At 47.3% G+C, this 13,596-nt stretch overlaps 1 protein-coding gene across 1 annotated transcript in view; it reads left to right on the forward strand.

Moving 5' to 3' along the window:
* LOC126531932 (probable 4-coumarate--CoA ligase 1) overlaps positions 1-13,596 on the forward strand; it is an 88,553-nt gene that overhangs the window by 57,356 nt on the left and 17,601 nt on the right. Inside the window, exons 5-6 of the mRNA XM_055070696.2 lie at positions 6,036-6,180; positions 9,572-9,841. Coding sequence (XP_054926671.2) covers positions 6,036-6,180; positions 9,572-9,841 — 415 coding nt within the window. The remainder of the gene's footprint in view (positions 1-6,035; positions 6,181-9,571; positions 9,842-13,596) is intronic.

Raw genomic sequence — 13,596 nt, forward strand, 5'->3', positions numbered from 1 at the left:
TTTTAATAAAGTTTATCACCACCACCACCAGAGAAATTCCTAGAGAAATTTTGCCTGCAGCAGACGACGGGTCTGTCTGGTGTGGAGGCAGTCCACCCTATTTATTGCTGCTTTGTATCTCAGTCCAAATACATCGTAAATAGTCACGCGTTGTGTCGTGTTACATAACAATATCATAATGAGTGTTAAAATTCGCACGTTTCTCAAAATTATCAGCATATCCTAAGTATTTTTAAAGTTCAATACCCCTTCATGCTTCAGATTTGCTTTTTGTATCCATTAAGCGTGAATTGCATATTTTTATTTGTTTCAACTGTGAAGACAATGCATATATTGAAGAGGAGGAGAGAGTCTCTCAATTTTTGCGTATGTGAGCGTTCATACCTCAAATCGCTGAAACTTTTAGTCATTTCGTCACAGAAAAAGTAACTTATTCAACCGTAAATGAAACCAGAAGACTATAGACATATTGGATATTATATGTCGCAATGTAGACTCATGCAATGTATGAGAACATATGCTTACACGAAGTGCCTTCCAGAGCTTATTTCTACATAAAAGATGGAGCGCCATCTGAAGCTTTCCAGCGGATGTTATAAAGACCGGACCATGATACTGCGTTTTTTTAAAGCAAGAGATTCCGATACATATTATTCGACACTCTAAGAATATTGCAATGCGTGTGCATGATGGGCTGCAAAGCAGGATTAAATGCAGTGACTTCTAATGGACATCAGGACCGATTTCGCGTTATGAAATTTCATGCCATTGTACCAAGAATAATACCTTAAACGCTACGAAAATTAACAAGTTTTTCTTACTTCTTAGGAATTCCTGCAAAACACGAGTAAGTAATACATTGTATTCTTCCCTAATATTCATTATATTGCGACAGGGCAGAATTAGTGAAGTGTAGTTCTATTTATAACATATTTAAAAACTGTTGCAACGCTGCATTTACAAGTTAACTGCCCGAACCAGCAGCTTCTTCCTCTTGCAAAATCGACTTTCCTGTTGCTAGTCTCCATATCGCGAACACCATGGCGCACTGTTCCGTAATATCACGCTCGAGTCGGACAGCCCCCGTGACGTCGCTAGTGTTTATGGGGTTGAAATCGTGGTGCAGTAAGGTTTTTTGCCTATATGCTCGTGGGTATCATCCAAATGCCTGACATCAAATGTCTGACTGAACGATTGCGGCTGTGGGAACTGCAGCTTTAATACTGTTCTGTATAAATTTAGCCGTTTACGCAAGGATGCTGACGGTCTTTCCGCTCACCAGGACGACACTTCAGATATATGGTGCTCGTGACACCGATGCTAGCGTCCTCGCCATTTCGGACTTGCGTGACATTCGCTATAAAGAATAAACTGAAAATTATTTGCGCCTCCTCATCGATCGTGTAGCTGCGGTGCATCCTGAATCCGCTATTAGGGTAATCGTACTCCACCACGACGTTCTGTACCGACACAACTTTCGCCCTGAAGGACCGGAACTCTTGCTCGTTCTACGTCAACATGCTCCAGTGCAAGTTCTTGGGCAGCTACATTACGCACCCACCGCCAGCCACCCAGTGTATCCCGTTTCTCTCGCTCTGTAAGCACCGCAAACAACCTGCTTTACTACCCGCTGCGCACCTACACCCCGTCGATGTCCGTTCCGAATAGGTATATGGTAGCGCTATTTAAAGACAGGACAAAGAAGACATACATGGACACACACAGTGTCTCTTCCGAGCCATTTTCGGCGCCAACATCGATCTCATAGGCTCTTTCTCTATGTCTGAAACCGACAACAATGGAGTCGACGCGGCGATGACTACATGACGCGTTACGCTATCACGCGAGCATTGTCGACAAACTGCACTACTTAAGTTGCGGATACTCTGTGAAATGCCGTCATTCTACACCACGGCCCACCGATTCGGATGCTCCCTAATCGCAGGTAAACGTTCCTGCCTCGCGTTGTCCAACGTCTCTTATGTTCCTGCTCTGCCGTGCACAAGCTTGCCACCGCATATCACCTGCAGACCAATCGACTAAATTAGAAGCTCAACTGGACGTGGACGGAGATTCTATACATGTATGTTATTCCAGGCCACAGTGATAGACACCATCCTACATAACATTTGCACAGAATTCTTCCCGTTTAGATGCCGCTGTTCTTTATTCATTTTATCTGCTGTTCTTCCGCCACGCAACCTTATGCTTAGACCCACTCCCTCCAAACACGACCAAGACTACAACCGAATATCCCCACGACACCTTTCTTCCGGGCGGACACAGCTCGCGAGATTGGCTGCACAAGGCTCTCACCTTCACTTGGTGTATAGTAAACGAGGTATGACAGCGGCATCCATGACATTGTTCATTTGTTCCCTGGGTCTCTGGACACCGTGCCACCGCATCGGCTTGTTTAAAAAAATTCCTCCCGCGCTACACAGTGTCTTACAAGATACTGCGTCAGGTCGGCTGCACAAACTACAATATGTCCCCGCCCGAGTATCCCTCATTGTTCGCCCCTCTGCCCACTGATGATGTCCACGAGCATAGGCGAAAAACCTTACTTCACCGCGATTTCAAATCAAACAAGACCAATAAAACATAATGAGCAATGACAAACAATAAACGCAATATACATATACAAACACATTAAATCACTATGCATTCAAGCTCACCGTGAGAAAATCCATGTAATTGACACAGAATGCGCTGCATTTGTTAAGAAGCCCTGGTAGATTGCTCTTAAGCATTTCTAGTCCGTAATTTGTCCTCGTGAACGGTACTTTCCAGCGCTATTTGCAGGATTTGCGGGTAACACAGGACGGTAAGGTTTCGATGCATTTGGCCGGGTCCTTCAGAATAGTGCAGTTCTGTTTATTTTCAAAGTATGTTTTACCAGCAAATCTAAATTTCTGTATCTCAATAACACTAGAAATATTGAATTGAACAAATTCAGTATTTAACGGATTCAACAACTTGACGTTCAGCAAGTGGAATGCGGAATGAATGTCGGCTTATAGGATTGGCGTTACCGGTATATATCATCATCATCATTATTATCAGCCTGTGTCTTCTGCAGGATGAAGGCGATCTCGAATTACCTCAGTCCTGCTGCAACTGAATGCAACTAGCGCCTGCGAATTTCCTAATTTCATAGCCCGACTTAGTCTCTTGCCGTCCTCGTCAGCACTTCCCTTCTTCTAGTGCCCATTCTGTAACCCTAATGGCCCGACAGTTATCTAGCCTGCGCATTACATGAGCTGCCCAGTACCATTTTTTTTCTTTTAATGTCAATTAGAATATCCGCTATACCCGTTTGGTGCCTGAACCAAACAGCTCTTTTGCGTTGTCGTAACGTTTATGCCTAGCATTCTTCATTCCATCGCGCTATTCACACCACTCTGAAGGACACTGGTGTGTGTATATATATATATATATATATATATATGCATACATAGAACGGTAGCAAGTGTGGGCTGGCTTAAGCAACGGCTATCAAATCCACAATTTTTTATGTCAGCAGCCTGCGTGGGATGGAGGCCACATGCGATCACCTTGCTTACTTCTCCTGGGGCAAGATTGGACCATTCAAACATGCCTGCGGATGATGGTGGAATTTCCGCGTGTAGTACGGATATTTCTCCATCATTTATACGCGATATGTCGGGCAGCGACATGCCTCGCGGGATAGCTTGCGCTAAATAGTTGAAGTTTAGGAGAGGGAGTGTAGTCCGGTTGTCTGCTGCAGTAACTAGCATTGGCGGAATTGCGACGTTCCTTTCTAGCACTACGTGAAGACTCGGGCACGCCATGTAGATGCCGTCAAGAACAGACCTAAATGAGGTCACAGGAGCCCAGTTTGTGGCTTTAGGTGACTGGTGGAAGTCATCGAGGGAAAATAAGCTCCAGTTGTGTGTCTTGTGGAATTCCGCAGCTGTGAGGCCGTTGAAGATGTATTATACCAGACGCGCAATCAAAGAGGGCAGAATATGATGATTAGAAGTCTTGTCCTAGTATAATGTCGTGAAGGTTCTATTCCAAAACTGCAATCGAAAATGCTATAGAAATTCTACGGATGGTGTAGCACAATTCAAGGAATTTGCGTAGATTAGGAACCCAATTCCTGTTCCTAATCTCTGGAGATTCTACTATTTCTCTGGTAAGCTGGCCAGGATTCGCGGTCAGCGAATGAGTGCGATTTAACATAGCTTTGCATCTACAGCGTGTGCAATGCGTGGAAACGTGGCCTGGTAAGGCTAGTTTTTCAACTTTGCAAAACTATACTGTACGATGCGCCGGGTGTCAAAGCAAATTGTGCAATTATCGACAGTTCACCAGTCGGCTATTTTTAAGGTCCATGAGAAAGTAGCGAAGCGGAATTAAAGGGGACTGAATTAACTCCGAGATTTTGGTGTTCTTCGCAGGCTCATGCTTGAAAATTTTCCATAAGCATGAGTGAGACGCGCAAGTGTTAAAAGATCGCTAGTTGCTTCTCACGCTTCATGGCAACTACTGCTTATATAACTGTAATATTTCCCTGGAAACGCTGGCGGTGAACGCTACGCATTAACGCGAGCTTTCTTGCACTTTGTTTTGGTGCTGTTGCAAGGAACCGAGCGGGTCGCGCTGGTCCTGCTAAGATAGACTTCAAACGGCAGCTGGAAAACGGGTCTGTGGTAACGTCTCCACGTAAGAGAATTTCGGTTTCACATTTATTCATATAACAACCCAGAGGTATCATGTCTGTTGGTTGTGTGTAAGTCGCACTTTGCGAATTTCTTGACGCATCTTACTAAGAAATTAGTTTGATCAGTAACGTCTCTGCGCCACGTGGAGGGCCTGCGTGGTTTCTTAGATCTTTCTTAGTTGCGTTCTTCCGTCAAAATTACGGAAAACCGTGCAAATCCTTCCACATCTGTGTACACGCTTCCCCCTCAGAGAGCTCATTTCCGTGCTTGTCAAGCAACACCCTCGTCTTGACTTGCAACTATACAGAACACCTGGTTGGCCAACATTTCAGTTGCATTCCGTCGGTTTTGGTTACTCAAACGCTCTTACATGGCCATCCAATATTTCACTTCGAAGTTATTGGTGCCACAGAACGTTCGTGTGTTTTTCGGATACGCCAGGACAGCGGTTGGGGTTGTCACTGCTGGCGCAGGCTCCGCCGACTCCATCATTACGTTAAAACCGAGCAGATGACCACAGCGTACCTCCGCGGTCTATTAGGGCTATCCCGCACCTCCAACAAATTTTCCCTGGGCAGAATTAGCGAAGCGTTGTTGTACTTAGAGGGCATTTGCGAGTATAAACTGCAGCAGCGATGACTACACGAGTAGCTACCCGAATCTGCCGCACGTTCCTCTCGCAAAGTAGTATTTGTCGATAGTAAGTATGTCGTCAACGCTATGCGCGCTGCTCCATAAGAGTAATTTCGCCACAGTGTGTGACCCTTTTTTTTAGTTTTGCTGTGGTTTCATTACTAGCTGAATGTGTGTGACTTAATTCTTGCTTATATGCTCTGCGTTTAGTTTTAGTGCTCTGGTGCATTCCTAATTTCTTACCGTAGTTGCTTATTACTAAATGACACTAATTCTGATAATCAATACCTTTAAATCTCATCAGGTCTCTACCATCATTTCCTTGTTGAATTGATCTTAGTGCTTAATACAAAGTAATTTAGTGTGTCATATACACTATTGTAAGTTTGCCCCGCGCAGGAGATAACTTCGTGAGCTGACACACAGCACCGACTATGCCGAAAGTTATCTTTTGGTGCATGACCTATCTTTCAAAATAATTACCTCACTGGGCCGTACGTTTTACACATAGCCAGTACAGTAAATCTATTCACATGTTATGCTTTGTTCTTCATTATCTGGTGCCCACTTTTATTAGGGTATTCCGCTCATCGGGGCCTGCTTTATGGCAGCAAGGTCAGGTTTTCAGTATATAAATATAAAAATGTCAATTTTCTTCGCTAATTGCTTTGCAAATCCAACATAATACAACTAGTTTTGTTTTATTTCCAGGTTGTGGATGTGAAAACGCGGCAAAAACTGGGTCCCCACCAGACCGGCGAGATCTGTTACCGCTCACCCACTATGGTGAGGGGCTATTACAAGCGACCAAAGGAAACCGCCGAGCTCTTCGACGAAGAGGGTTGGTGTATGTCGGGTAGGCATACTGTTACTAATAACGGCCCACTTTTTATTCCCCGCAAACATTTGTTGAAAAATATGAGTGCACACACAATGTGTCCCTGCGACCACTAACCAAGCACAAACACTTGCGAGAGCTTCAGAGCTCTATAGAAGGACTTGACCAAATACATGTTGTCGGCTAGTGCATGAAAGAAGCCACACTACTTTATTGCGAAAGCATATTATGCTCAATTACGCGCACATCCGGCGTCGTCAGCATGGCCACCCAGCGATAGTAGCAGAATGACCGATGGCACAAAAAATAAGAACACGTCAAAAATGCTCGGATTGGCGTGAAATTTCTCAGGGACGTTCCTGTAGACAAACTAAATCAGCGGCATAGAAAACAAAATTTTGTACAGTTCTGCCTGGATGAGAATTTCCGTCCACGGTGGGAGACGAGCACACTTTCCCGATGCCACTGCGGCTACATGGTTCTGGCTGACTGAAAATGTGCCTTGTGCATCCGTTATTGCACACGTCACGTCGCGTTGAGACGCTTGACGCTTGATTTTGCGTTACCGAGGTGCAGTTAAAAAGCAGGCCAAAGCTTGCGCGCACAAGGAATGCGTGTAAAAATATTTGACGCGACGGAAATATAATACTTTCGCGTTCGCACGCGTAAACAGTCTTAGTGTCTCTCCCGACTTTTCTTCTACTGGGCATATTGCCATATTTACTCAAGCGATGGCCACAACTAGGTCAGCGAACCCTATTTGTGGGCTTTGAGACACATTCCAATACAAATAATGTTATCTTCGTCAATTAATCCCTTATTAGCTCAATAAATAACATTAAGTGATCTAGGATGTACAGAACTGGAGCATCGCTGCAGCATCACATTACTCTTGATACGACTATTTTGCTAGTTTCGCGTGGATCAATCAGTATTTCGAGTTATTATAAGCAGCGTATTAAAAATGATACCTTGGGTTATGTGGTAGCCAAGTTACTTCCAATTTAGTAACAGTGTAATTGTGAGGATCCATGCAAATACAATTAATTTTTTGTTTTTAGAATCATTAATATGACCGCCTGGTCTTAAAAAGCCTGTACACACGAGTCGCAAGGTTGAAGATAACAAGGCTTATTCTTGGGCTAGTTGGTACGGCTTGCTCATAATGGCACATCCTTTAGCGCAATTACAAAAAAACAGGGACGCGACAGAGGCACAGGACAGCGCTGTCCTGTGTCTCTGTCACGTCCCTGTCTTTATTGAATTGCACTAAAGACTTCGCCATTATGAGTTGTAGACAAGCAGGTTTGCTGATTTTTAGGTGTTGACATGGCTGAAAAGATTCTTCATAATGATTCGGGGAAAAGGCCAACAAATTCAGGCCCAGAAGGATGGGAACGAATGCCTGTAATTAAACCATCTATTCACTTTAAGCCATAGATGCTTCATTTAAAAAAATATGTAGCAAGAATGACGTACCGGTTGAGTTATTCGTACTGCAAAGAAGTAAACAAAAACACACGAGAATATAAAAGACGCGCGATTGAACATGCGCTGTAATTTTTTGTGTCTGAAGTACAAGTATCTTACAGTATAACACTAAGATATAAAAGGCAGTATATCAGACAAACATCAAGATTCGTAAGCACCGCACTCACGGAACATAGAAACAGTTGTACGCAGGCAACCTATACGGGAAACCTAACCACAAACTATAATCGGTGCGCTTCAAACTTTAATCAATTGCGAAAATTGGACTAATCAACATTTTAATGGATTCCTTTAGGGAACATATTGTAATGCATGAATTGAGGTGAGTGATTGCGGCTCTTTTGGATTGACTATCTGACTCCTCAGCGACTCACCCGTCAAGCTTCGCTCTTTACGCTAGATTCAAATGGTAGATTCAACTAGCCCCAACTAGCTTCAAACGGTAGCAAGTCGTTGTTCGTCGTCCCTTGTCACCTCCGCACATATGTGTGCTCCGCTTCTCATACGGAGCCCGCGTTGGCCTCTTAAAAATGAATACCAAGCTCCGCTGGCACTTTTATTGTCGTGGGATCCACAGTTTTCTGCAGAAGTAAATCCGCTCACGTTCAGAATGCCAGCGGTGCAAATCTCCTGCTCGCCGTCCTTGTGGTCCCTTGCAGCCAATCTCGTACCCATCTCGACCATTTGAACGCGTCGGCATCGAACTCTACGGCGCTCTACCCTGCACGCCTGCTAGTAATCACTGGATTGTCGTTACCGTGAATCACTTCGCGCGTTATGCAAAAACAGCTGCCCTACCAACCGTCACCGCCGGTGAGGTTGCGTCCTTCCTTTTGTAACACTTCGTACTTTGGGGTGCGCCCCAGCAACTTCTCAGTAACAGAGGACGTGTTTTTCTTTCCGAGGTAGTTAACGCGCTCCTTACTACATACCGTACTGTCCATCGCACAATTGCTGCCTGTCACCTGCAGAATAAAGGCATGACTGAGAGATTCAATCGCACTTTGGGCAATATGCTATCTATGTACATTGCGTCTGACCACACCAACGGGATCTAGTTTTACCATACGTTACCTATCCCTATAACACCTCCTCACAGGCCACGACACGCTTTTCCCCATTGTTCATCGTATATGGCCGTGAACCGTGCTATATCTTCGACACAATTCCCCGCTACCGACTTGACCCATCGGAGTGCACGCCCCTGTCTGACGTTTCCAGATACGCCGAGGAATGCCGCCAGCTAACGCGCTCTTTTGCGACTGAAGACCAATGGCTGCAAAAGTTCCGTCGTGACAACGACCGACGCTAGAGGGTCCGGCTGCTCATATCAGCCGGACCCTCTAGTCTGGCTCTGGATACCTTCCACACCCCCACACCACCGCTCTTTCCTCTAAACTTCTAGTCGAGTAGCACGGTACCTACCGCGTACTGCATCAAACGTCTCCTGTCAATGACCTTGTCGAGCCTCTCACGCTGTCCGCTGACTTAAGGTGCCGTGGAAGTGAGACGGTGCACGTTCAGTGACTCAAACCTTACTACGAACCGGTCGTCCTCTCCTCCCCTTGAGCCTAAATTTGAGCAGCCAGGAATGCGCCCTCTTCCCCGGGAAGTTGTAGCGAAAAATGCGCCTGACGCACACACCTGTCTTCTTCGCTACAACTGTGATTTCTCTGTTCTTCATCATCTTCTAGATTTGAATGTCAACACAGATGATTTCTCGAATGACTTTCTTTCCTTCATTGTCTCTTGGGTTTGCATACTCCTGACTTAAAGAACAATGGTGCCCCTTGGATTCCCGTCTTCTCTCGTTCATACAAATGGAAAGGTATTCAAGGGCTTACGATGAGAAATTAGAACCCAAATAACATTTTGTTTAGGATTAGGGCGCTTGTATGTAATTATTCCTTTGACGCAGGTGATGCAGGCTACTACGATGAGAATGGCCGCCTGTACATCGTCGAGCGGCTGAAACAGATGATAAAATGCATGGACAAGCAGGTGGTTCCCGCAGAGTTGGAAGAACTGCTACTCCGTCAGCATGCGGAAGAGATCGCTGAGGTTACTGTGGTGGGCCTTCCGCATTCCGATCATGGCGAAGCACCTGCGGCTGCCATTGTCCTCTCTCAAGTAGGCAGCAGGCAGGACCTGCTGACTCTCGCCGAGAGGATCAAGGCCACTGTTGCCAGTGAGTTCGTGCAGACAAACCACACCTACGTTGAGGTGCATAGATGACACAATGACACCACAATCACAAGCCAGGAGCTATACAGGAACTGCTAGAACATAATTTTGCAAATCATCTGAATCTGAGGGAGCGTAATAAAAAATCATGACAGATATACCAGCATATTGATCGATTCACACTCACCTGCTTGTTACTATCGGTTCCCCTTTTATTGTGTATTTGCGATGTAAACTTCCCCTTCATTGAAAGTTGTCTGCTAACAACACCGCAATGACGCATTTTGATCAGTCTGTAATGAAGAAAGGAAGAGAATGGCATACCGATCATCATCAAGAGCGGAGGGCACGAGACCGGCGTTCGAACACCACCATCTTGTGCTCCGTGCTCACTGCTCCGAGCTACCGCCCGTTTGTTGGACTCGCTCAATAAACTTCCTTACATTTGGTGGATCGTGCTGGGTACGCACATCGTCGGCACCCTGGAACTCCGATCCCGCACGTTGCACTCGACCATGCAAGCTGACGCAGCCCAACAGCCGCCACCTCTCCCGGCCGCCGTTTGTCCCGGCCCCGTTCGCCAGCGAGACCCCCCGGTATTTTCGGGTACGGAAGACCAGGACGTCGAGGACTGGCTGTCGTCCTACGAAAAAGTTAGTGGACCCAACAAGTGGGATGACGCTGCTAAGTTGAGTACCGCGAACTTTTACTTGGCTGGCGTGGCGAAGCTGTGGTATACGAACCACGAATCCGAATTTGAAAACTGGTCTGCTTTCTAGGAGGCAATATCTGCCGTTTTCGGTCGCCCTGCCGTGCGGAAGTTACGCGCCGAGCAACCGCTGCGCACACGGGCACAGGAACCGAATGAAACATTTACCGCCTATATTGAGGACGTACTCGATCTCTGCAGGCGCGCCGATGCCTCAATGAGCGAAAGTGCCAAAATACAGCACATCATGAAGGGCGTCGACGACGATGTCTTTCAGATGCTTCTTGCGAAGTCTCCTGGCACTGTGTCTGAAGCTGTAACTCTTTACCACAGCTATGACGAGTTGAGAAGGCAGCGGGCTCTCACCCGACGTTCATCTCAGACGTACAATCAGCCGCTCGCTGCACTGGACATCATGCCTGACCAGTCATACCTTATCGCACAAATGAAAGAATTTGTGCGTGAGGAGGTAGCCCGTCAGTTGTCTCTCCTGCCGTTTGCTCAGCGTCAGGAGCTCCCACAACAGCAGCAACTGCAGCGACCAATCCCGTTGGCTCCCGTGCTTCGACACGTCATTCAAGAGCAGATTTCCGAGGCCATGCCGGTGCCCATTCAGCAGCAACCTGTCGCCGCGCCTCTTAGTTACGCTGAGGTAGTAAAGCGGCAGCAGCTTCAACAGCCCTCACCACCCCATGGTGTGTCGTATGCTGCAGCCCCGATTCAGCCGTCCGTGACATGGTCTGCTCCCATCCCTGCAAATCCCTGGCGAACGCGCGACAACCGGCCGATCTGTTTTGCGTGCGGTGGCCCTGGTCATATCGCCCGATTCTGCCGCCGTCGCGCGCCAGGATATTCAGACGCCCGTTCACCGAACTACATAGATCGTCCCCGCTCTCGTTATGAAGATCCGGGTCCCCACACAAGCACGTCTTCACGTGACTATCCGCAACCCACGTCTCGTCGCTCACCTTCACCCCGTCGCCGCTCCTTGTCGCCCATGCGTCGTCGACCAGCCCCTGAAAAGGAGGGAAACTAGCCTCCGCAGTTCGTGAGGCAAGAACTGCGCTGTCGAAATGCTCAAGTCCTCGAACTTTGCCGTCGAATATTGTCGAAGTTTTCGTAGAAGGCATCCGTGCATATGCTCTTGTCGATACCGGTGCTGCCGTTTCTGTTATAGACGCCACACTTTGCCGCAAGCTTCGGAAGGTGACCACGCCTCTTGAGATGATGCCCTTACGTACAGCGAATGGAGACCCTGTTCGGCCTATAGCTGCCTGCACTGCTCGACTTATTATAGCTAAAGAGCACTACATTGTCGAGCTTATCGTCCTTTCCTCTTGCTCGCACGACATTATACTTGGCTGGGACTTTCTATCGTATAATCACGCCGTTATTGATTGTGCCAGATCTGAACTTGAGCTCTTCCCCTTGTGTGACCAGTCCTACTACCCCGCTCATCAAGCCGCACACAAAACAGTAGTCACAGAAGACACAGAAATTCCGCCGACAGCAGCTGTCTTGCTCCCCGTATTCTGCAACAGCATATGTGATGAAGCTGCATTCTTTGAACCATCACGCCTTCTTCTAAATCGGAAGCCACTTCTTTTGCCTTATTTGACCCTCTCTATTTCGAATGGAACAAGCGCTCTCTGCCTCACAAATCCTCTTCCATATCCCATCAGACTGCTTAAAGGTGAATCCCTTGGATGCGTGCAACCCATTGATATCGGCCAAATTTTTTCCGTGCAGCAAGATTCAGCTCGACGCGACCTCGACGTCATCAGTGCTCTTACCCCTTCTGATGTTCCAGCTGCTGACCTATTCGATTCGTCCATCGCAGACGGACTGTCCCCATTTGAACGCTCTGCTCTTCTCCAGCTGCTCTACCAGTTCCGCGACTCCTTCGATGTTGCCCAACGTGCCCTTGGCCGAACTTCTACCATTGTTCACAACATCGACACCGGCTCCAACTCGCCAGTGCGACAACGCCCTTACCGCGTCTCCACCGCGGAACGTGAAGTTATTACCGACCAGGTTGACGATATGCTTAAACGCGACGTTATTCGCCCTTCACAAAGCCCGTGGGCATCCCCTGTGGTTCTCGTTAAAAAAAAGGATGGATCGATTCACTTCTGCGTGGATTACCGGCGCCTAAACAAGGTCACTCGAAAAGACGTGTACCCTTTACCCAGAATTGACGATGCCCTTGATTGCCTACAAGGTGCCGAGTTTTTTTCGTCGTTAGATTTGCGTTCCGGGTAATGGCAGGTACCTTTAGCAGAGGCCGACCGTTCAAAGACAGCCTTCGTCACGCCTGACTGTCTATATGAATTCAATGTCATGCCCTTCGGCCTCTGCAATGCGCCTGCCACCTTCGAACGCATGATGGACTCGGTTCTGCGGGGTTTGAAGTGGCACGTGTGTCTCTGCTATCTCGACGACATTGTTGTCTTTGCGCCAGATTTCGCAACCCATCTCGAACGCCTCAACCATGTCCTGACGTGTCTGAAAACCGCTCAGCTGCAACTAAATCTCAAGAAGTGCCGTTTTGCTGCGCGAAAACTTACAATTCTTGGTCACGTTGTATCAAAGGATGGTGTGCTTCCGGACCCAGCTAAATTACGTGCCGTGACTGACTTCCCCAAACCGACGACTCTAAAGCAGTTACGAAGCTTCATAGGGTTATGTTCCTACTTTCGTCGGTTTGTGCGCAACTTCGCCTCTATAATTGCGCCTTTGACCCAACTACTAAGCAGCGCCTCCAATATCTCGTCATGGTCTTCTGAGTGTGACCAAGCCTTCTCCACCCTTCGCCGTCTCCTGACGTCACCACCTATACTGCGCCACTACGATCCTACGGCCGAAACTGAGGTGCACACAGACGCCAGCGGTGTCGGCCTCGGTGCTGTTCTCGCGCAACGAAAGCCTGGGTTCGCAGAGTATGTCGTCGCATACGCCAGCAGAACGCTCACCAAGGCTGAATCAAACTATAGCGTCACCGAGAAAGAATGCTTGGCAATAGTCTGGGCGCTTGTCAAGTTCCGCCCTTA

Source organism: Dermacentor andersoni, chromosome 4, assembly GCF_023375885.2.
Source record: "Dermacentor andersoni chromosome 4, qqDerAnde1_hic_scaffold, whole genome shotgun sequence".
NCBI lineage: Eukaryota > Metazoa > Arthropoda > Arachnida > Ixodida > Ixodidae > Dermacentor > Dermacentor andersoni.